The sequence below is a fragment of the Corvus kubaryi genome, unplaced genomic scaffold (assembly GCF_017639235.1).
Source record: "Corvus kubaryi isolate FWS band 111438036 unplaced genomic scaffold, C.kubaryi_AGA036_p1.0 split3-73, whole genome shotgun sequence".
NCBI lineage: Eukaryota > Metazoa > Chordata > Aves > Passeriformes > Corvidae > Corvus > Corvus kubaryi.
In genome coordinates, this window is record NW_024582091.1 from 7,715,535 (window position 1) to 7,741,028 (window position 25,494).

Consider the following 25,494-nt stretch of genomic DNA (forward strand, 5'->3'; position numbering starts at 1 on the left):
TCTGGTTCAGGTATTGTAGCTAAAAGGAGTTTTTCCTAAAAAAAATTTCCATGTGAAAGGAATGTAAAATAATAATAAAAAGGGTTTTTTATATTGTCTTGCCATTTATTTTTTAAATAACATCTGCAACCAAATCAGAGCAACTCGATTACGTTTGTTTTACTGATTTGTTTTTACCAATGCTCTGAAGTGAAAGAGTTCCTAGATTTTTTTTCCTCCAATCTACAATTGTTTCATTAACCAGATAATCTAGTAAACCAATTTTAGAAGCTGTTCCTTCTAAATTTTGTATTTGCTAATTTTTTCTGTTCTTGTTTTTATTGTTGTTTTGCAATAAATGTATCAATGTCAGGGAAAGGAAGTGTAAGCTAGAAGAAAAAAGGTTGACAGTAAAGTTCCAAAGATGGCACTAACAGAATATATTTTCTCAGAACACCCTTTCACATTTTTTGTGACTGTTTATTGTCCTAAAGAACATGGATAATAGAAGAAGATATAAAGCAAACAATCATAGTTTATTGTGATGGATATCCTTGTTCACTGCCTATTTGAACTCACCCTAAATTTTGACATTTAAGAAAAAATGCAACTATTAGATTCTCAGCACAAAGTTGTGTATGATACCAAGATTGAAAGGATGGAATTAGGATACAAGATAGTCATACATCATAACTGAAGTGGAGAAAATTAAATTGATTCTGTTTGTTACATGTTTAGAATGGAAAACAACTGCTTTCCCAAAGAAGGAAGGATGCACTGAGAAGAAGCCGAGATTGTGTAGGATATAAGGATATAGGATATATGGATAGGCATAAGGATATATATGTGTAGGATATATGCTTAGGCATAAGGAGAACAACATAATATAGAGGGAAGCAAAATAAACTGTAATGAAGTAAAACGGTCAATTCAGCTATTATTTGAAGTTGTATATGCATCTGACCTAAACACCATTACATTTATTTATGATATTAAAATGCTCTAAAAGCGTAGTAGTATTACATGTAATGTTACACCAAATGCAGTATGAAACACATGGAGTTTATTGTGGAGTGACTAGACAGAGATATTACATACAGTATTTGACTACGATTACCAAAAATGAATCAAATCTTCTCTTAAAACATTGATGAGCATCTACAAATCTCCCAAATTAAGGCAACATTGTTAATGGTAGATTTCATTTGGCTAAAGTGAATTAAAACATGAATCACAGGCAGAAAGTGTCCAAGTCTGTGACTTTAGAAAACTGAAACTGTCTAACCACTGTTCTTACAGGTCTTCTGAAATCCTGTTAGTCAAGTAGCTAATGCAGGACATGACTTTAAAAAGAAAATTTTTAATGCTTAAAATAGTAAAGCCTGCTAACTGTTGGGCCTCTCTATCAGTCAACACCTCCTCTGCACTTCAGCACTCTGGCAAGACTGCAGCTCTCACAAACAAAACTACTGAATGTGATCTCCTTGTGAAAAATATGTAACTCATACTTCCTCAAAATGCTTTTTCTCACCTAAATGCCTCCTTTCAAGTACAGAGGCATAAATATACTCAGAATTTATATTTATTAACTATTTCAGATTAAGTGGTGGACAATTGAGTTTAATTACACAAAAAAATGAGGACATTATTTTTTGTTTATTATTAACAATCATAAAAATTATTGCAATCATTAAGTGAAGCCTTTTGGGACTGAAAGGCAAAACTAAGGCTGAATACTGGAGATTTTCAATAAGCAATTGGACAGGGTACTAGATAATCTTGTCTAAACTCCCTTTCTCTTGAAAGGTTGGACCAGGAGATACTTCAAGGTCTCTTCCAACTTGGGCTGTTCTTCAAGTCTCTGTATATTTATTGTGTTCTAATATTCTGTGATTGTATTGTAACCCTCTACCTCTGTACAACAAAAGCTGTGAACTTGTGTAAGATGTGTCATGTAACCCGCCCTGGATATTTCTCTCTGGAAGATATGAGTCACATTCTGGAGTTCTCCTCCTTCATCAAGAATGTCTGGTGTGCAAATTGGTTGCTAGTGTAAACTGTGGATTGAACACTATTCACAGTGTTCTCTCTAGGTTGTTTGTTCCCTTTTAGGGCATTCTTAGTGCTAATGAGTTTATAACTCACTGCAATGTAAAATGGGTTCTTAATTGCCCATTTTTACGTTCTGTTATATTGATCTAAATAATTACTTCCATGCTTATTCTCATATAATATTATCAAAGGAAAGACAGTTAAACTACAATGTCTTCCCACTGACATTTTTATTAAACAATTTCTATGGTACAATGAGGGTCATGGTACAGACCATTTCTACCAATACTTTGTGGAATTATAGATTATTCAATATGAATAACAGGGCCAGGATTTTTTTTTTTTTTTTTTTTTTTTTTTTTGGTTTGGGTTTTGTTAATAAAGGCAATCTACATCTGGATATTAATTGTTTATGTTATGCATATTTTTAAATGTAAACTTCAACACATTGTTTTATACTAATGCATGTATATTGTGTGAAAGACTGGTTATATAATAATAAATTATTAGCTTATATCTCGGTTTAAAGAACTGGAAAATGAACTGTTGTTCTGGGCTATACATATCTATATGGGAAGACCTAACTGTATATGAGCTTGCATATGTGTGTTTATATGTATATCTGTATGTAGGAGTGAATAAGAATGAAACTTAGGATTTTCTTCTTTGGGAAAATTGTAAACAGTTCTACTTATATTTTAATTTCAAGTGTTCTTAATTGAATCTCTGCTGATGCACTGTAACTTTGTGTTCTATACTTCTGTTATATTTTTTGCAGATTCTAAACTCTTCATAGTATGTTGTCAGGCTTTTGTGTATCACAGCTTTCAATTATCTGCTTTTATGAATATCCTAAAATTTGAAAATTGTTTACTTCAGTAATGCTTATCAGAACTTACTCAGGCAGCAAGATAAAAGCCAAGCAAAGGGGAACAGGATAAATTGTACTCCTTACTGACATAGAAAATAAAAATCTTAAAATCTATATAAACATGAAATTAAATTATACATTGGATCAATTCTGGTATTTTCAAATGGATAATTTTTAGTGTGGCCTTTCTCAATAAAACAGTTTTCTATATGCTGCTTGAAGGATCAATTTAAAGTCTACTAATGCCTGTCTGTGAACTAGAAATTCAATAGGTTGTCTTATCTTTTCAGAAAAAACATAAACTTCATACACCCTGAAAGGGAGTGGCACCTGTAGTATAACTGTCTCAACTGTCATCAATGCTTTAAAATTTATAGATTTTATTTTATAGCATTAATAATTAAACAATTTATAGCCCTTCAATTCCTTAAATCTTTTTGTATCGCTCCCAGAGTTTACACGAAGCCTAACAGAGTAAAGCACAAAAGATAAATACATTTTTTTTAAAAAAAATTTATAGTTTTCTGTGTTCTCTGTGAATGATGATGTCTTTTCTTTCTACAATCTGCAGGATATCATCAAGTGAACCAACAAAGTACTGAAATACATTAATTTCCAATCTTACCGGCAGTTATAGTTTTGCTGCTGAGTTATGCAAGTTGCATTATTTAAGCAAGGCAGTAATTCACATGGATTCAGTATTCTCTCACAGAACTTGCCAGTAAATACTGGCATACAGATACATGACACATCCTATAGAAGAGAGGGATATTGGAAATAATTATTTGTTGTACGCAAGACAATACAAAATTTAGTGGTTTTAGTGTTTACATCCATTACTAGAGAGGCCCTAACTAGGACAACTTTTCACAAAGACAGCAAAAAAAGCAGTTCTAGTCTCAGATAGATTACAAACTTGATTTAGGACAAGTAGAACAGGCCTTCCAGCACAGATTATACTAGACTTGAGTTTGCTAACTGGAAATATACCAGCTTTAAAATTGGCAGTTTTGTGATCTCGTAACTGAATCAAGAAGGAGTTTTATAATTAATTTAGGGTTTTTTCCTCATTTCTGATTTTGTTCCAATGTAATGTTTGCATCTGTTAAGCAGTAACAATACACAAGGTACATCAGACACCAAACGGTGGCACTAACTAGAGGAAGAAAGATCATGGGTATCCTTTTTCTCCTTAAATATAAAGCACAGAATCTATGCTTCTCTTTAACAGTGAAAGACATCTGTCAGTTCTTGCAATCTAATTTGAACAGTAAGAAAAATAAATTATTTTACAAACTAAATTATTTCTTGGAGGTGACACTCCCACCCTTATTTTTCTATGCTCATCATGGGCCTTTTGAAGTCAGAAAGTAAAGGAAACGGTAAAGGGGTTTGTTCCCCTAATGAAATAGGAAGTGCTTAGGTGTTTCTTTTGAATTGGTCTTAAAGGTATAATCAGGAAACTCCAACTCCTATTGAGAGTTTTCTATACATGTGAAATAAACTACTGCATCTGTTTGTCTACTGCACAAAATAGTATGTGCTAGTATATCCAGTAGACAAAATATTTAGACAGGTTACATAACTTAGAAATCTATCAATTTATTCAGCAATTTAGATGTCTCTGGTTTTCTCTGTGTATGAGTATGTATCACCGGTGTGTGATAACTAAGCTTTTGAACTCTTCTTTTACTGTTTTGATTCTGTATAATCACTGCTATTTGCAATAGTAATGCTAATGAAAGAACATCAACAATTTATTTTGACATAATACCAGGTATGACTTTATTATCAAAACTTTGTGAGTCTGCATGAATTTATTCTATTTAAAAAAAAAAAAAGAAAGAAAAAAAAGCGAATTAAAAAACTTATAACGCATGAAAAGCAAGAACAAGATAATCACTAGTTAATAAAGATCACATGATGCCTCATGTTTATATCAGATGATTTTATGAGGGAGAGGAAAAAAGAAATAAAATAACATGGGTAGCTCCTTATGTGGTCACCAAGCAACTGGCATGAAATGGGGAATTTAGGAGTTTTTATAATAAAAATATTATAAACAGGACACATTTAGACAATGTTATGCTTCTTCATGAAGCATGCAAAGCTACTTAAAACATTTACATTAGTATTAAATGTTCTGACACTTTCATGTAACAGATCCTCCTGTAAGGTATGTGAAGGCATATGGATGATAGGAAGGTGATTAGAAACAGACAACATGGCTTCACAAAGGGTAAATTATGTCTGACTAAGAGTGGCTTTCAATGATGTAGTAATTGCGTTGATAGATAAGGGAAAAGCAACTGATAACACTTACCTTGACTTCTGTAAGACCTCTGACATCATCCCATGCATCATCATTTTTGCTAAATTGGTGAGAGAGGGGGAAAGTTGTAAATGCCCCATCCCTTGAAGTGTTCAAGGTCAGGTAGGATGGAACTTTCAGCAACCTGGTCTAGCATAAGGCATCCCTGCCCACTGCAGAGAAGTTGGAAATAGATGACACTTGAAGGTTCCTTCCAGCCCAAATCATTCTATGATGCTGTAATTCTATGATTCTCTGTTCAAATAGGGATTTCTAACATTTATACTTACATTTGGCAAATCGATACATGTACCTCTGTTCTGACATGGCCTTGAAGAACATTCATTGATGTCAATTTCACAGTTGTTACCAAGGAAACCAGAAGGGCAATTGCAAACATATCCAGACTGGTTATACTGGCATATACCTCCATTCAGGCATGGCTGAGAGGCACAAGGATCACCAGGTTCCTCACAAAATGGACCTAAAAAAGAAATAAACATTAAAAATTACAGTGTTGGAGTGAAGCTTGATATGTTCTTTGACATTGCTTTCTTACTATGTTGTGTTTCCCGGTAATTTCCCTCACTTTTTTTTTTATTATTTTATTTTGTTGAGGGATTGAGAGGCTTTTATAAATTGTGCTTTTCTAAAATGGTTTACACTATGAAGCTCCAATTACTGACTTGGACATCTGTAAGCGATCACCATTTATAAAGCAAAGAACTTAACATATTTCTGTATGCTTTGTTTGTTTTAGTGAATTAATGTGGTAGGAATCCCTGGGAGTGACTAACCTGATCTGTAACGAAGGAAAGATGTGACTACAGTGAGATGCTGAACAGTCACTGAATATCTCACAGCAGTTATTATTAAGGGAAGCTAAATCCAGTGGACTCCCAGACCAGGAGGGTTCTTCTCATTCCTATTTACAGATACAGCCAGTACTGAACCTGAAAGTGCTCTCAGTAAGCAAACACACACACACACACACACTACAAACACGCTGTCCATGTGAATCAACCTGAAGAACAGTGTCTTTTCCCTTAGATAAACACGAACAGCAGTCACATGAGCGTAAACATCAATGATGGCTCAAATTTTTTCCTCATCTCTGGCTAGCTAATATTGAAGCTCAACAATGAACATACACACTCCCTCATTTTCTAGATACAAAGATAAACCCTCATTTGTGAATCCCTCAGGAATCAGCATAGATTTTAAGTCTGTCTGATATCGGTATCCAGATCCTTAACCTCTTGCGGACTTGCTGTCTCAAAGCTTGGGTTGTTCCAGATCTGGATGTCACTCTGGTTGCTGGCTAGTCTAGTTTAAATGTCTCTCACTACCCACTAGGAGAGGTGTTAATACAGAAGTAGCAAAGAAAAGAGACTGTTTACTAGGCTCTGTTGGCCTTGCAAGAAAATAATCTGTAAAATTTCCCCAAATCACCCTCCTTTATTACCTTTGAAATTTCCATATCTCTCACAAAATTCTCCCTTTACTCTCTGTGAAATTCAGTGCTTGTTCATGGTGGTCTGTGCAATGTTTGTCAGCCACTTGCCCTGTTATTTGTCGAACTCAGTAATTTCTCACATTATATCCAATAGCTTCCCATGTTCTCCTAAATTCTTGTAACCCTAGGCAGGACTTTACTAATCTGCCAGCATACCCTAACATTTATGAACTGCATAAGTATTTTCAACAATTAACTCTTTTTAATACTGTGATGTCAAAGAATTATAGCATCTAAGAATTTATTTTCATTTACTTCTGGAAAATTATGTATCAAATATGCTTTTTGCATACACTGTACTTTGGTGCTCTGATTCAAACCACCTCCCTAATATATACTTAGAAATTACATCAGAAGATTTTTTTAGCAATTTGCTGTAGCAATAAAATAGCTTCATAATAAATCCCTTCTGAAGTAGTAATATGTATTGATTCAACATTTTGTTAGACACTTGGATACACTGACTTAAAAATAGACATTCATAAAAGAATAAATTATACTTTACAAAAAGACATATAATTTTGAAATGGTAAACGGAATACTTTTAACTCAAATTGTAAACTGCAGGATAAACATAACTAATTAATTATAAGCCACTTAACATATAAGTATATGAACCTCTAATAATTTAATTATGAATAGACTAGCTATTTAAAGCAACTGTAAGTATGTGGAACAACATTTACTAGAAGATTGAAATATCACACTCTGTCTCTATTATGTACCAGAACAGCTGATACGACAAGCACTATACAAGAAAATCCCATCAGCTGAAAAAGGGTCAAAACACATTTTCCTTTCTATCATTCAGTTCAGTAGAAATAGTTATTCCAATAAGCCAAAATGAATTGGATCTATCTTTTATGACAGATTATTCACTTCTCCTTAGCATCAGAGGACATTCAAAGAATCTATCAAAAAATTTTTGCTATCCCTCATCACCATAGTAACCAAATCACAGTATATTGGAACTTCCAGATGTTAGGTCTTGCTCATAGGAAAAGCTAAGGAGGCCATATCTCAGAACAAGGCCATCAATCTGTATTAGTGCATATAGAAGAGAATGTTTGCAACATGAAGTGAGGGGGATTGGTCAATTCTTTCTTATTAGTCAATTACTATCTAGCAGTCCTGTTCTACTTTGGTGTAGCACTGTACCCCAGCAGTACTCATAGATGAGGTTATATAATGCTTACCCTATTTTTCTCCATTATTAGTCACATTTGACAAGAATGGATGTTCCTGTCCCATCCACATTTATAATCAGGAGAAGGAAAATGAGCAAAACAGTGACCCCACTTGCTCTACCCAAAGGAAAGCCAGAGACTGTTGTCTCAGTAGCTGAATGGAATAATGAGTTTTTCCTGCCGTTGCTTCTACCCCTGAATCCATTCACTCCTTCACATTTTTTGTGCCACCATTACCAAGTATTTATTAGCTTTTTGTTAAAAAAAGGCTCTCAATGGGATTATTAGAACAAGGAAAGACTAAATGAACAAAATAGGACAGAACAATGAAGGCCAGTGGGGAAAACCAGATGAAAGAGTTGCCTTTGGTAATGTTATGTACATTTGTATCTAAATGAGGAGAAGGGTATTGTTCTGCCAAAAAAAAAAAGTGATAGTGCAACAGTCTTTTAAGAGAAGGCTAAAGTAGCTAGAATAGGAATAGAGAAAAATCTGAGAGAGGATAAGGAAATATTATCAATCACACCATGAGAAATTCATCAAGGAAAAATGCAAGTTTCAAGGATGGCAAAAAAAAATATATATATATATGCATATTTAACTTATTACCCTTTTCTCCTTGGCCTCTCTTTGCAAAGGGAGCAAAATAATTTTTCTGTTGTTAATTTGGAAATAAAACAGTGCATTTGCTGGAAATTGGTATCCAATTACCTAAGTAGGTGGAGGAGTATTAACTTAAATGAAGATACTGACTCATGGTCTAAAACACAAGTCACATCTACCAATGTCTTTTAGAAAGAATTCAGTCTTGAGCTGGAATTTTTCCATTAATTATGTCTTTGATATTCCTCTATTTATAATTCACCGTATTCAGCATCTTATGTGAAAAGCGAGAGCAGCATTCTTTCACCCGAACATCCATGCCTGATGAATTTGACAAATCAAGTCAATAAATGGAATTCTGGAGAATTAGTGGTTTGAGATTTTTATTCTATCGTTCCCAAACCTGATGTCACACTCAATCTATTTGCTAAATAAGATTAAAATGTGACTTGATTACAGCTCTTGGATGGGGAAAATACTAAGCACTAAAGGGACCATTAATTCAGAGAGAAACCTGTAAGAAAAGCAAATGACTGAAGAGAGAAGCAGAAGAATATAATGTGAGAAGCACCTCACACAGTTTTACCAATGAGATATCTTTACCTGACTACCATGAAAGAGTTGAATTCTATGGTTGCTGATGTCTTCACATCAATGTGTTTTGAAAAAAACTACATACAAGACTTAACTATATAGAAGAGGACATATGCAATACAACCTGATTTAGTCAGAAGGGATGAATGACTGGTCCTCTAAACTTGCAAATCAGGAATTATTTTGAAATTCTTATTTTAAAATGTACATATTTTTGTCATTATCAGTGCCTCTTGTTCCAATACATTTAAATAAATACTTAAATTCGTATCCACACTAACATTTACTGACCACTTGAATGTTGTGGTTAGAAGCAAAGTAAAGAGGGAACAGGATAAAAATAGATCTTTGTAATCTGATATCAAATGCAAGCCCCAGAAAGAAGACAATGTTTAAGAAATGAACAGTGCACCTGGGATCAGCACATCAGTCCAACTAACACATGCATATTTGAAATGTTTGTACATCTTCTGAAGACCTGAGACTTAAATTGAAAAAATAAAAAAAAAAGCAAGGCAAATTGTCATAACTGCATAAATTTGATACACAATCTTTTTTTTTTACTTTGATATCAATAAAAACATGGTATAGGCATAGTATGTGCCCTAGATGCTGTGCATTTCTGTTGCCAACAATTTCAACAGAAGTAATTTTTTCTTCAGTCAGACCCAAAAAGAGACATTTGCTGAAAATATTGAAGCCCCATTAGTGCTCACTGATGAATAATCAGCTACTCAAAGCTTATTCAAATTCTCAGGAAGATAAATGCAGAAACCATGTTCTAATGGGAGATGGTTAATTCTGGAAACTTCAGTATGAAAAAAAATAGTTATCAGCTTGATTGAATACCCTGATTAAAGAGGAAATTCCAAGAAATTAAAAACATCATCAGTAGGATCAGTTCACCTTCGTCTTTCAATATAATGAATTCTTGTTTGGTTTACTTCAATAAAATAAAAATTGTGGCAGTTTAAAAAGCAGGAATAGATGAGTAAAGATTATCTGATAGACCAATATGAAAGCTAATGAATTTTAGTTTAAGGAACTGAAACTTATTTCCAGCATTTTCTGTTTTTACACATGAAAAGAACAAAACCCTTCACCAAACCAAGAATAAAACCCTTCACCAAACCAAAACAAATGCCAGAAGAACCCCAGCTCTTCCTTGTTCTATTTAACTGTACCCTGTCTAGTCTTCCTTTCTATGGTTTCACTGCCTTGTTATAATGATAACCCATTTAAGGAAAAGAACATTCCTGAAACCATTGATAAACATCACTCAGTTTGTTAAGATACCACATAGTGACATTTACGCAAATATCTGAGGTTACTGATTAAAAAAAGAAAAACTACTGATAAGTAGTTTCTATTTTTAATTGCAGCATTTCTGGACTTCACATTTATGCAAACATTTCTCTCCCCAAGCAGCAAAATATGTAAAAAATCATATTAGCTACTACACTTCAATATGATATAAAAGTCTCATTTTGTTGTTCCTCCAATGAAAAGTCAGTGTTTTCTAGAGCAGTTATGCATACAGCAGAGTAGACTGGTTCAGGAAACAGCATAAGTTACATTCAATTATTTGTACTTGTGTCAGAATAGAGCAATAATATTTCAGGGTTAGGATAAAAAATGAAGTATTTAGTGGGAGAGAGATTTATTTTCAGCATAAATGAAGCAAGTGACTGCCACTTGATACAACCAAGGACCAGGATACACAATAGGCAGTAAACAGAATAAAGGCTCAGTATGAAGACAATTATGAAAATTTAATTGTTTAAACTATTGTTAATATTTTAATATGTTCAATTTCACATCTAGAATTATAGAAACCCACACAATATCCGTCTTATATATCATTAATATGTATTATGCAACAGAACCCTTGTTATCTTAAAACTAATTATTAAACACCTCTTTTAATTTGAGGAACATCAGATTTCAGTTGATTCAGTTATGAAAAAATTTCTATGATTAACTAATCCCTATCTTTATAAGCTCCTTAAACAATTTATTAAAATTAGTCCAGTCCAGTCCACTCCTTTTTTTTTACCTTCATGAGCTTCATCAGATATCCTTCCTTTTAAATGTAAAACTGAAAAGTGTTTTAAAAAGTTGTCTCTGTAAAATGATTTTAATTTTTCTGTTTAAACACATCACTGAATCACAAGTTCTTGTCTTATTTATCTAGATCCTGAAATACATCAATATTTCTATCAGTGCACTAAAATCATTAATCTTTTAAATACTAATACAGTATTTGCATCTTCATATACATTTCTAATCATAACTAATGAATGATACCTTGTTTTTCCTGTATATGAAGTTTCAGTAAAGTATGAATCAAAATTAAATCTACTTCAGGTACTGTGAATCTGGGTCTTTTATGGAGTACAAATCTCCATGAAAGATTACAAGGGTTATAATTTTAATTTTAGACCAAATAGGCATCATCAAAGCTCACTCATGTGCTTTACAGAAAAGCTCCAATCAGCATACTTGAAAATAGACATTTTAGAAGTAAATGAATGAGAAGAACATTAGCTTCCATCAGAGAGGCCTATTAGAGAAAAATTACAGTACTGCTGGAAAAACTAATCAGGAATCCTTGCAAACTTTTAGTTTTACCTCTTATCTTGGCTAACCACAGTGTTCAAAAAATAGTGTAAGCTAACAGAACCGGGCTGATCCTGACCTGATGCCACCCTGGATACTGCTATGGCAGTGTGCATACACTGTCCTTGCTTCTGGAAGGCTGTTATTCCTTGGAGCAACAGCAGGGCATTACCCTAAGAGATCATATACTATTCCTTGCCTAAAATCACTTCCTAGTGCCTGTTTGTTGCAGAAAGGGATGTTCAAAATGCTACTGGGGGCATCAGGATAATAGCCATAATGTTCAGATTGACAGTTGTGACTTTTGTCAAGAACACCAATGCTGCCCACTCACAAAATGTTTAAAATGGTCTTTCTCTTTGCAGCCAGATGATGGTGTTCACCACACAGAAGAAAACCTGAGTGTGTCTGTTAACAATGAATTCACTAATACTTCATGGGTTTTACTACAGTAAAAATGATATGATTTCTTTCCAAACATCTTTTGGAAAGGTGGTTTTAGAAATGTAATGATTAAACAGTCTTTTCTCTGAGGCAAGTTTCCTCAGAATGTATTAATTCAATTCCTCAACTGCTCATCAAGTGATAAGACCTTGTCCATATTCAAATTTAAAGCATGTTCCTGATGACTCACATACTTTTGTGAGAAGCTCAATACTTCTGAATTTTGAAAAATTACACCTCTTAGAGATGAGGTCTCGCCTGGGATTCATGGACTAGCATTGTGCATGAGGTTTCTCAACATGGTTTCTAAAGGTATGAATGGGAAACACACTTCTGATTAAAATCCTAAGTGAAAACAGATCAAGTCAATATACTAAGCAGGACAGACATTTTCTTAATTAAAATTAAAAAGTCAATGTGATTCCAAACTACAATAGGTTGATAAATAAAAATTTTAGAAAGTAGAGTACATATGCCAACCATATTTTCTTTTAAATTATTGTTAAATCTGTGATAACAGGTTTACTTTGCATAATAATTTGTTCTGAGTGCCTTCTTGACACACTTTTTTGGGGGAAGTGATATAGGTTATATTTGTTGCATTATTCTTAATTCTTAATTATTCTTAATATAATAATTTGTTCTGAGTGCCTTCTTGACACACTTTTTTGGGGGAAGTGATATAGGTTATATTTGTTGTATTATTCTTATTCAAAATTGCTGTTTTCTATTCTTTTGGCAATAATATTTTCAAGAATTCCTCTGACAATAGGATAAATTAAAGATGAAATATTTTATATATTGACAGCGGGCAGTTCAGTTAGTTATGTGAATCCAGGAGGAAGAGTCTTAAATAAATCAGCCACTGGAAAGTTGGTACTCTTTTATTTCTCTGCTAATATACTTTTTCTAGAACAGATGACAGGTGATTAACTTTCTCCTCTCTCCTTAGTGTTACCACAGCCAGCTGAGTGATGATGGAAGGTATGTATGGGCTTAAAAATCATGTGGTTTCATAAGAATACTCAAACACTTTCCTTCATAACAATTTATATAATGTGTGGCTTGGTCTTTTCTCTTGTTTGTAGTCAAACCTGTGTGAGAAGACAAAAAAAAGATTGTATAAACATGTACCAAGCCACTTACAACTTTGTACATCGCCTCTAAATAAAAAATATACACCTATGGGCAAATGCAGCTCACTGCATTATACACAGCTGCAAATATTGAACTTAAAAATATTGACAAATTTTCACTACTTTCAAATTTTCAGATGGGAATATACAGTTAATTAAACCCTTTAATTCCCTCAAACAGCTTGAACCTTTGGAATTCGTATGAATTCTTATTCCCTTAACAAAATTATTTTCAAAATCAGTTTCAGGGATGTGAATAACTGAAGCCTGTGATTCATTTGTCTCCCTAGTTTCACAGTTAGTTATTAATTATTGTTAAAGATTATATATCTTCTTTTTCTAATCTGTGGTAGTGTGGAAGCAGGTATACAATTACTCAAGAAGAAAGAAATTGACATAGGGAATAGTCCTATCAAAAGATAACTTATTTTTCAAGTTTTGACAGAGGAGTCTATTCAAGATATATACATTTACTTTTGTTTTGTCCTCAGAAATCACAACTCTAAATGACAAGAACCTGCTGTTACAGTGAAAGAGGATTTTGGCTGAGATGAATTCCTACTAAATTGCTTAACAATATTCAGAAACATGACTGTAGGCTTGAGACAACTACTGAAGATCTGGGAAACAGATCTTCAGGAGATATAGCCACTTGAAATTCAATAACTGAGGTAAGGGTTGAAAAGAAACATAAATGATAGGAATATATTCTGGGAAGGTATGCCCTTAGGCAACTGCAGAGTCTGGGGACGTGTGCTAAATAAGGGGAAGCCTGAGACAGCAGCGGGGATTGAGTATGTTGAAGAGAAAGAGGACAGGCAGGGTAATATAGAAAGTGAGAGCAAAAGAAGGCTTGAATCTCAGGATTAGAAAAGTGCATCACAGTAACACAGAAGCAGTAGGATGGGCTAAGTAGTTACCATTAGACCTGTTTTGATACCTTCTGTATCCTAGGAGGGAGAGAAAAAAAATGTTGAGGATAGTAGTTTTAAATAAAAACAGTTTATAACCTATATGTTGTTGGTGAGGAAAATATGTTGTTGCTTTATCTTATTTTGATATTGCTGATTTTTTTATCCTAGCTACAAAATCTTAAGCAAATTGATTGCCAAAAGGTCTCAAGGGGGCTTAGTTGGGTTAATGTCTAAAACGGAGGCTGGTCCAATGGATAAAATGTGTGGTATGTTGCCAAGGGACCACATGACATCATCTCATAATCCAGATTTATCTTCTAGGTTATGCATTAATTTATTGTAAATAATTATTCTTGAGAAGAAAGCAAATCCCTAGGAGTACTTTTGGAAGAAAATCAGAAAAAACAACATAAGTATTAATTAGAATCAACTAAGTTTTGTACATCTGTGCATTCTATTAGAATTGTGACAAAAAACAAAAGGTCTGCTTACTGTTCGGCTTGTAACATTATTAGACTCTGAGAACCAGCAGAATATTATACCACTTGCAAGAAAACCAACCTTTGAACATTCAAAGACATACTCAGAACGGTAACTTTTAGCCTCCAATGACCTTTGGGTACACTTCCATTTCCTGAGGCCAGATTTGACATCCATCAGCATTATTTAATGGGACAAACTGGGTGTATTCAAATCCCTGCATATTGGTCTGAGTACTGCAAGCACCTGCCAATTCTGGAAGCACTGTAGAGGTACAGTGCACTCAGAGCTGGAATAAACGCCAAGGCACTAATGTTGAAAGAAGAGTAGAATCTGAGAGTCTCTCATAAACAGATTAGTCATTCTCAAAAGCTGGTAATATCACCATGGGTTTATGGCTCTAACACCATGATGTCATTTAAAGAAATGAAGGCCTGGTACGGTAAGAGACCTTGAAAATTGCAGACACAGCATGCAGTATATGGAAGTACAGGCATGGAATATCAGGAGGCAAGGCACACTCTAGGCTGTGGAGACCCCACAGCTCCAGTGAGCAGTCAAAGAAATGCAGACCTGGAGGTGAACAAAACTGGCCTTATGGGCAACAAAAAGAATAGTATCTAACATCCATAAACCCCACCACAGATAGGAAATTCAGGTGTAATTTGGAATTACAGTCAAATGAAGAAAAAGAAAGGTATATAAGGATGTTAGCAAACACATAAATATGATCCTGAGTAGATCCTAGAGCAAGAAATGTAAAACCATCAGCACAAATGTCATATTTTTCCTGAAGAAGGACTACAGATGCTCACAGGAACACCCACCATAACACACCCTGCTGCCAGTGACAGTAAAAGGAGCAGGGTAAGGGTGAGCACAACATCTTGGAATAGGGTTGGAAACTAAGAAGTGTGTACATATAAGAAGTTTATAAGTATTATTATTGAAATATTTTCTGCACAGATTAATCTTGAGATTTCAATTACACTGTAATTGTTTGGCCTTATATTTACAGCATTTTCTCCAGAATCCTGTGTTTAAATGTCAATACATAATGATACATAAGGCGTAGCAAGATAATGCCAGGAATATAACAAACACAAATCTGATGAAATCCAAGGAAAGTGAAAAAAACTATGAATTTAAACAGAAGACACTTTTTGGGCTAATGAGAAGACCCCTTCAGTAGTAAGAGAAAATTCTACAGAAGACTGTGTTCTCTCTCACCATTTTGGAGATTTGTGCTCTGTAATGCATAAAAAAGCAAGCTCATATGACCTAACTCAGCAATTTAAAAACTAGATGTTCACTGTAATCCCTGTTAGAACCAAGAGTTTAAACTGGACACCTTTAGAAGATGGTTCATTGTTGGAACCCTGAGTTCTGAGAATTTCAGCCTTTCAGTGCTGACAGACAGTGACCCTCAGAAGCACACTGCATTTGACCTGAAGCCTCGGGAAAGGCTTCCCAGATTGTGTGATAACACTGAGGTTGTTGCTGTGTAATTAAAAGTTATATCACTGGGTGGAATATGTAGAGATGTAGAAAATTAGGTTTATGGGATATATGTAACAATATGGAGGATATTGGGTGTGGATTTGTTCTTCTTTTCTCCTTCTTCACAAATCTGGGTGTTCTGGTATTGGGTCAAAAAACCCACAGTGTGGATCATGAATAGTTAGTCATTGGATTATAAGTAAAAATGGATTACTTGGCATTCCATAATCGGGTAATTTGAACCTTAAAAGGTCTTGGAAGTTAGAACTCGGGGCCATTTTCACCTTGTTAACTTAGAGGCACACTCTGTGCAGCTGTATTATAGATAAGATATAATAATCAGATATCTAAGTCCAAAGGTAAATTCCCAGTCTCCTGCATCTTAATTTGAACTCTGAGTAAAAGAACTCACAAAACAAAGGCAAAGAAGAAAAAGAAACAATAAAAAGAGAAAATTAATAATGGAAATTAATAACTGGTGCCCATGTGTGAGGACCCAAAGTTCGGAAACAGAGAAAATTAATAGTTCATTCCATCAAAAAAAACATATCTAGGACTGATTATCCATGGGATGCTCGCTTTTCTTCTAACTAAACATGGCAAACTTAAGAAGTATTTCAGGTTAGATACCAAACTCTAGACATCTGATGTTGCATAATATGCAGTCAGTCAATGAAGAATACCTCAAAGTTTGCTACACAAATGGATTCAAGCTAACCAGATAATAGAGTCTTTACAAGAGATCTCTTCAGAAGCATTCCCATTCTAGCAATCTCCAAAGGCTAATTGATAAAAATAAGTTTTTTGAGTCTGTTGATTTTACTGCCAAAGTGATAAAACATATTTTGAAGTGACTGATTACTGCTTGGAAAAAAGTCCCACATCTCGGAAGAAGAGCAACTTCAAATATGAGGTATTCCTATTCATTTAGGGATTTCATTCACACATATACTAACCAATAAATTAAAATGGACAATGCTTATGCAACCTTCCATTTTTCATATATGGTGGTTTTATTTGCATCTAAGATTTTGATTCATTTTGAAAAATGCCCTTGATTTAAATGATCTAAGTTTGCTTTTATTAAGTTTGAACAATTCAGCAAATAAAAACTTTTATTTTTATTTATATTAAAGGGATTTAAATCTATCAGCAGAACAAAGGAATTCTCAAAGCTTTCTCTAAGGCTTGAAAATCTTTTGAAATAATGAATTTTTTTCATAAATTCACTGGTGGTCATTATCACCTTGTAAAATAAATTTGGCTTTTGTCTATTTAGTAGTCTGTAAATCATGGATACACAGCATGGAATTCCTTTAAATGAAGACAGACAATATGTTACTTAAATGTTTGGAACAATATTGATTCTATACACTGGGTTTTATCCCTACTGGAGATAGTGATATTGTTTGTAAAATTCTGCTTTGTTGCTAATTCCATAAAATAAGCAAATGAATCTTACTAAATTTGAACTGTGTATACCCATCAGCTTTTCAAAGTGAACAAAGAACAACATGCAATTCTTTGTGTTTTCTAGTGTTTGAATTTCATTCATTAATTAAGTAGATTAGCTACTGTGTTCTGTTGACACATGTTATGATGTCAACAAACATTCGGCTACTTTCAAGAGACGTTGTGTCAAACCATCGATTTCTAGACCTTGAAATAAATCATATTATGTTATTTTAGACTGTAGGTCCTATTGTTCTTTGTATTTTAATTAATTATGAAAAATATTCTAACAACCACTGAACTCACACAATTTTGAATTGATTGCCTGCCACAGAGATTTTCTTCCTTCAAAAATTTTAATGAAATATTTTTAGAAATATCTTTGCTTACTTTCTTGCATGTAAATGTTAGAGCTACTTGCTTTCTTTGTGCTCATTCAAGTCAAGGAACTGAAGACTGGAACTACAATAACAGTGAGGAAAGGGTACACTATGTTACCAGAGTACAGCCTTGTACCTCAATTCACACATTAGTCACGTAGTCACCAGTTTCCTTGGATGTTACCTCTGGGTAGGTATGGATCTGAAGGCATTCTGAAGTACAGAGGAGAAATTTGAAGATACTCTTTAGAGTGGGAAGACAAGCCAAGTGAGGGCTGGTTTTGGGAAAGTGATCTTTGATACGATGACAAAGTTTGACTTGCTTCTAGTGCACTGTGGTGGCATCACACGTCCCACAGTATAGTGACCCTAAGGTTTCAGGACCACCATTCACTTCAGTGAATGGGCTGTATTTTCTCAATAAAGCCTACAAACTGTGAAAAGCCATAATTTGTACATAAATGTAAAAGACCCACTTTATATTCAGTGTCTGCTATTATTAAATAATGCTGCATTTGCTGTGCTTACTTTTAGAAATGTATTCAAAAAGGTAGAAATTACCTATTTACGTATTTACTGAGCAAGAGAGATTGTGGATAAGACATGAGTGAATATAGCCTTGTTGTCTGGTGCTTAGAGAACTCATATAGCAGCTCTGAAATGCATAATGTGGTCAAGATTCTTTTCCTTTCACAAATAATGATGAGGATTTTGTCCTTTTGTCCAGGGTCCAGAATCAAACATATCTCTTTTCCTCTGTAGTAATAGTTTCCTTGGAAGATGAAGACACTTCAAAGCATCATTGTAAACAAACTCACTTAATGTAACTGTAGATTGCTCTTAATGACACAGAGTTGCCATTTGTTTTATTTTTGAGTTTATTTCCATCTTGAAACTAAAAGTGGTCTATAATCTGTTATTCACACTTAGTTTAAGATAATTTCACCACAGATATCATAGGATGTAAGGGCAGGGACAATAGGAAGTCTGTAGTTCAACCTCCGGCTTGAAGCAAGATGAAGTCAGGCCAGGTTTGTCAGGGCTTCATCTACCCTACTCTTCTAAACCCTGTAAGATGAAGCCTATAATCTCTCTGGGAAACCTGTTCCACTACAGGATATCCCACTGCTTCCTTCCCAACTCTCTTGAGCACTTCCAGACTCCTTGCTGGTGGGGTGGTGCAAGAAGCAGAAAAGGCCTTGATGCTATGCAAGTACTGCTCAGCAGAAACAAAAAAACTGCTCTGTTATCAGCACTGTTTCCAGCACAAATCCAAAACACAGATGCATACCAACCACTATGAGGAAAATTAACTCTACGCCAGCCAAAACTAATACATCTACATTTTATGTAGAGATGGGTGCTAATGGGCCCTGCCATAGGATCAGATTTTGAGCCAGGACTCCTGAAGTCTTGCATTTCCAATATAAAACTGCAAGAAATACTGAGGGTCTGAAAGGTATCATTTGTAAATGGTAATGGTAAATTCAGATGTGATGTGGAACTGCAACCATTACCACTAAATAGTAAGTTAATTTGGTTTTTATTTATATTACTTAATATCTTGTACTAAGACCTTTATTTTGAGATTTTAAACATATTCATCTTTCTCCGTCAATCCTGAAGAGTAAAGAAATCTGTGCAATGAATTCTAATATCCTTTTTCCATCAATGGTAATTAATCACTACCCTGGAGAGAAAGATTAGTATACTCAATAGTGGTGTTATCAGTCCTGTGACTTTGTGTCTGGAAATATTTCCCAAAGCACAAACTTCTGGTGACATGTCATTATACAAAAAACTTAACTTTAGAAATTAAAGGAAGTTTGTATCATAGGTGAAGAGAGTTCCAAGGGAAAAGGTTAAGTACTTGTTAGATCATTTTTTTACTAGATATAAAATGTCAGTATAAGTTAGTATACATTAAATCATTTTTTAAAGTATGTGAGTAAGCAGCATAAAGGAATGCCATCTGTCTTAACTTTTACTGCCTACTGCAGTATAGATTAGATGGAAGCTGCTGGAGGAAAGGGATAAAACCACTCCTGAGTACAACCAAGTTTGCAGGAATCCAGGCAGAACTTTGAGCAACAGGGTGAGCGTGAAGCAAAGAATTTGTGAGAAACAAAGAAAACAGGGAGCTAAAGCACCATGGCAAAGGGCAGAAAGACATTTTTCCTATGGTCCCACGAAGTAAAGTATAGAAACTGTTTCAAACCAGGGAACTGGATTAACAAAAGAGTTGGGGAAACTGATAGCAACATTGGAGGAAAAGACACAACAAAGGCTTTTTATTTTGATTTTTCTTTGTTATAATGTCTCTTTTAAAAGTTCATGGTTCTCATTATTGTTTTATAAAAAATAGCTTTGGCAATTCAAAGCCCTTCCATACTAGAGTGAAAATGCAGGCAGGTCCAATTCAAAGCTCTGGTTGTTTGTGTCACTCTTGCTAACACTATTTTTTCCACTTCATAATGAAAACAGATATTATATTCTAGTATAGAATATTATTCAATTACAAATACACTCAGCATAAGTTAGCTAGAACAAAGGGGTTTTGGCTGGTCTGCTAACAAAATGTACTATGCATCCTATTCTTGACTTGAAGGATCAGAAAAACATTTAAAAACAGCAGAATTAAATATCTGATAATATAGAAAACAAAACCAAAAATCTGGTAGCACTAGCGAATGGACAATTCTTCCCGAATACCTTGTTTATAGCTGTTTATCTGATTTTAAAACTACTCATATTTAAGAGTATTAGTTTAGATTAGATATTAGGATGAAATTCCTTACTGTGAAGGATGGTGAGGCACTGGCAAGGTTGCCCAGAGTAGTCATGATGCTCCATCCCTGGAAATGTCCAGAGCCAGGCTGGATGGGGCTTTGAGCAACCTGATCTAGTGCTCATGGCAGGGGGCTTGGAAATAGGTGCGCTTTAAGGTCCCTTCCAACCCAAGCCATTTTATGATTCTATGATTCAGACTGAATGAAACCAAATGCAATCTGAATTAGTGAATTCAGCCTTATTCAATATGCAGTATTATCAGTCAGGCCAGCTCTATTCAATCTGCTATGTTATTTTCCATTGTATGAATTTTTAGAAATTAACTCTGAACTGTAAAAATTAGCTAAATGAATTCTTGAGCTATTTCAGTGCTCCATGATTGTATCACTGTATCTCATGCCACATGACTAGAGGTACATCTCCAATGACACTACTCTTGAAGATGGAACCAAACAGCAAGAAAGTTTCTGAATACTTCTTATTGTCTCACATGTTATTTAATAACTAATGTTATCCTTTTGCTGGTGTTTAGGCTGAGGATGAACTGGGATAGCAAATGGTAGAAGTAGTATGGATTTAAAAACAAGAACTAAAGGAAGTAACAAAATGGCATAGGGGACTCAGAGGTCAGTATGGTGTAGACTACGACTTCTGGATTAAAACTGTGATCTTTATAGAAGGCATATCTTCCTCCTGTGTCTCAAGTCTAGAGTTTATTTGTGTGTGTATTTTGTTGTTATTGTTGCTGCTGTTTGTTTGGTTGGTTTTATTTTCCACTACTATTTTCATTTTTGTTTTAATGATATTTTTCTAATCACAGATAACTTCCTTTCTCTGGACTGCCAGCTAAAGCCTTATCCCTCAGGCACCAAGAACTATTTGCCTGGCAAAGATTGAAGGATGGGTGGTGTGCCCTTCTCCTCAGCAGCCATCTCCAGAGATGAAGCTGGAGCAGGGGAGGCAGCAGCCATGAAACCCAGCTCAGACAAAGGTGAGTCTGAGACTCTGCACTGCTAGGTTAGTACACAGCCTGAAGCCTTCTACTGTTAATAGCAAAAATCACATATTCACTGCACTACACAAGCCTTACAGTCTCTCACAGGTGCAAGAAACTGCCAGCCAGCAGTAGTGTATTTACCTTCTAACTGACAAAAATAAAAAAGGCAATCAGGTGTATATATACTGAAGAATTTATTGTATCCTCTTTAGAAAGCACTTTAGATTATGCATGAACCTATTGCCTTGCTATCCAAATCTGTATCTTCTTGATTTTATTTATTCTGCTATGGAAAAATTTTCAGTTGTCATTTTATGCAGTGCACTGATTTACAAGATAAAGAATCTTGTAAAGTTTCATCCATCCTCAAAGCCCACATGATCCAATAAGCCAAAAAACTGGGGGGATTGAATCCTTTTACTTCATTCTGACATATTTTCAAATTTTGTCTTCTGTTCTGTCTTCATGTCCTTGATTTTTACTCAATTAAAAACATATTCTGCTTATTTTTTATTCTTATTTTTTCCAGGATAGAGTTATTTTTATTCATAATTGTATATATGAGGCTATGTTTAGGACTTGTGCTGAAAAGAGTGTCAATAACACATCAGGGTTATAGTTATTGCTAAGCAGTGCTCATAGTGTCAAGGCCTTTTCAGGCTGTGCAGAGAAGTTGTGGCTAATCCATTCCTGGAATTGTTCAAGGCGATGTTAGATGAGGCTTTGCGCAACCTGATCTAGTGGGAGTCGTCCCTGTCCATGGCAGAGGGGTTGGAACTAGGTGATCCTTAAAATCTCTTCCAAGCCAAACCATTCTATGATTCTATGATTCTAGTATTCTAAAATTCACACAATGCCCCATCAGTGAAGAGGCTGGAGGTGCACGAGAAGTTGGGAGAGGACACAGAGGGGACAGCTGACCCCAACACACCCAAGGGATATCCCAGACCATATGACATTGTACTCAGCAAGAGCTATGGGGAAGAAGGTACAAGTGGGGGGACATTTCAAGTTACTTCATTTGTTGTCCCAAGTAACTGTAACATGAGGGAGCCCTGTTTTCCTCAAAACAGCTGAACACCTGTCCCCTGATGGCTACTAGTGAATGAACTTGTTTTGCTTTTCCTGAATGCATGTTTTTTTTCTTTTCCTACTGAACTGTCTTTATCTCATCCCATGAGATTTTTCACTTTTACTCGTCCAATTCTTCCTCTACTTTCCACTTGGATGCCCTGTTTCTGGGCTTGATTTCTTGGCTAACTGTTCAGTCATCCTAGTTCCTAGGAAGTTCTTTCCAACACCACTGACTCATGTCTATCTGATGCTTACTCCTCTCCAGCAGTCTTTTTCATAAGTTGCGGAACACTGCCTTTTTCTCCTCTTTGTTACATTGCCATGTGAAGGCTTCTCCCCCAAGTCTGCTCAGTTTTTGATTGTGGAAGAAACAATCTTTTTTTTTTTTTTTTTTTTTAAAGGACATATTAATTGAGATTGATAAACAAGAGTGTTTGTTTATGTCACCTACATTTTTTAAGTGCTCTGATGGATGGGTGCCATTATCACATAGCACTCATTTTGTTATTTTAAAATGATGCTACTGGTGTTGGTAACTCTGACTCATTTATAGTCCACTTTCTCTTCAACCTGGCCTTTGATGGCCTTGTTGCATAGTATCATTAAAAATTTGAATATTTGAATACCTTGAATGCTACAAAAATTAAGAAGCTATTGCTGATCTTGCATCTGTCTAAACATGAGATATATTTACTATTAATATTATTTCTATTAATAAACATATGGAAGATGTTTTTTAAAAGAATATTATCTCTCTAAATGTTCTATGCCCATAAGAGAGGTTTGTGTGCATTTGTGTAGAGAGGCTGTAGAGATTCTCTTAAGCAAAGATGTAAAAGTGCTGTAGGTATTGATGCTGTCCCACAACCAAGTATATAAACTGTGAAATCTATTTATGCATTTGCAGGTATATAATTGTGATTAGGGGGTTATACTTATGAACATTTAATAAATTGTGATTTTTTTTGACTAGGTAGATAACATATTGAAACATTTCTACTGTTAATACACTTGACAGGTTTTGGGCTCTAGGTTCAAAGTTATAGTTGCTTTTCTGTCATCATGATCAGTGTGCTGGAAGGCTTTCAAGGGATTTACATGCTCAGAACACTGTCCTATTATGTTTATAAATCATTGTGAACAAAAATTAAAACAAGAACTGAACTCTTTGAAATGTATCAAAATTCCCAGGGTCTCTTTCTCCCTGAAAAGTGATAAAAGATCTCCTATATTAATGGCTTGTTCAGAACTAGTGGAATTATTCTGAAATGTAAACTAAATAATCAATCAAGAATCATTATCTGCCCTGCACTGAACTTTCTGTCTCTTTTGCAGGCAAGACCATCAATGTCTGGGATGGATTCCAAATGAACCATGGGTTAAAAGCCATTTGCAAACTATTTAAACTTCTTTATTTGCAGCTCCCGACATAAGCTACTGTACAGAAATAAAATGTGTAATCATGACTATATAGACCAACAATCTGTCCACATATTAATGGACAAAGCATTCAATTCTAAATTGAAATGGCATGGTAAAAGACCCGAATGTATTACAGTCTTTAATCACACAATGCTTCTTTAACACCATACATTTCTAGAAATAATAAATGTAATTCCTTTCATTTGCATTTATTTGCAGGAACGCTGGTCTTTCTAGTTGTATATGCAATTAGCTTTTTGAACACATAAACTTCAATCAGACTTCTATTCTTCTGAAAGGATGTGAAAAGATTTTTTTTCTAATGACTGACTGCCTGATGTAAAAAGATAAGCAACATTGTTTTCTAAAGGCACAATTCTATATTTTCATGACCTTGATTCATTACTATGTCAACAAAGTTAAAGACAAGATAGTGCTGAAAGGTGCACTATCTGTTAACTTCAGAGTGATTAATGACAAGACAAGTTATCAGGTATCTCAGAGTTGAGAACCCATTAGCTTGGGAGAAAGCTGAAAAGCCAGGGGGAAGAAATAAGTCATAGTAATAAAAGGAGATGAAGAAGAAATGCAGTTCTCTTGACTACAGATGGATATGGTCTTGTAGCCATACTTAGTGCCTAAAGGAAATTCAAATTACTGCTTATGTTCACTCCAGCTTTATATTCAAAAAAACTACCACAAGTTGACCAGTAAGCATTAAGTACTTAGGTAAGAGAAAAATAACAGATGCCAGAAGCAAACTAAAGAAATTATTCTCTAGAGTGAGTTCATAAAACCAACAAGAGCAGTTCAAATATAGGAAAAAAAAAATTTAGTAATTTTTCCTCACTAACATAATCACAAAAAGAAACCTAGACTGTATTGAATAGAATTGGAGGTGTACAATGTAATTTAAATCAATAAAACATGTACATAATTTCTTTTTCTTCAGACTCTAGAGTTCTTCAGTCTACTCAATGTACTGTCTTAAAACTGTTACAAATTTGCCTTCTGCAAGGATATCCATTGAAGAAAAGGAAAATATTTAGAATGAATCGATCTCAAGAGGAATTGCATGAAATTTGCTTTACATTTCTAGCTTCTCTTTGTTTGTAATAATCCCCATAATAATAATAAAAAAAAAATTCTTCATACAGCAAAGCTTTTTTTTAT

The 25,494-nt window shown here is 34.6% G+C and overlaps 1 protein-coding gene across 1 annotated transcript in view; it reads right to left on the minus strand.

The window, feature by feature from the left end:
- EYS (eyes shut homolog) overlaps nt 1-25,494 on the minus strand; it is an 854,603-nt gene that overhangs the window by 713,844 nt on the left and 115,265 nt on the right. Inside the window, exons 4-5 of the mRNA XM_042016808.1 lie at nt 5,504-5,697; nt 3,528-3,655 (exon numbers count right to left, since the gene is read on the minus strand). Coding sequence (XP_041872742.1) covers nt 3,528-3,655; nt 5,504-5,697 — 322 coding nt within the window. The remainder of the gene's footprint in view (nt 1-3,527; nt 3,656-5,503; nt 5,698-25,494) is intronic.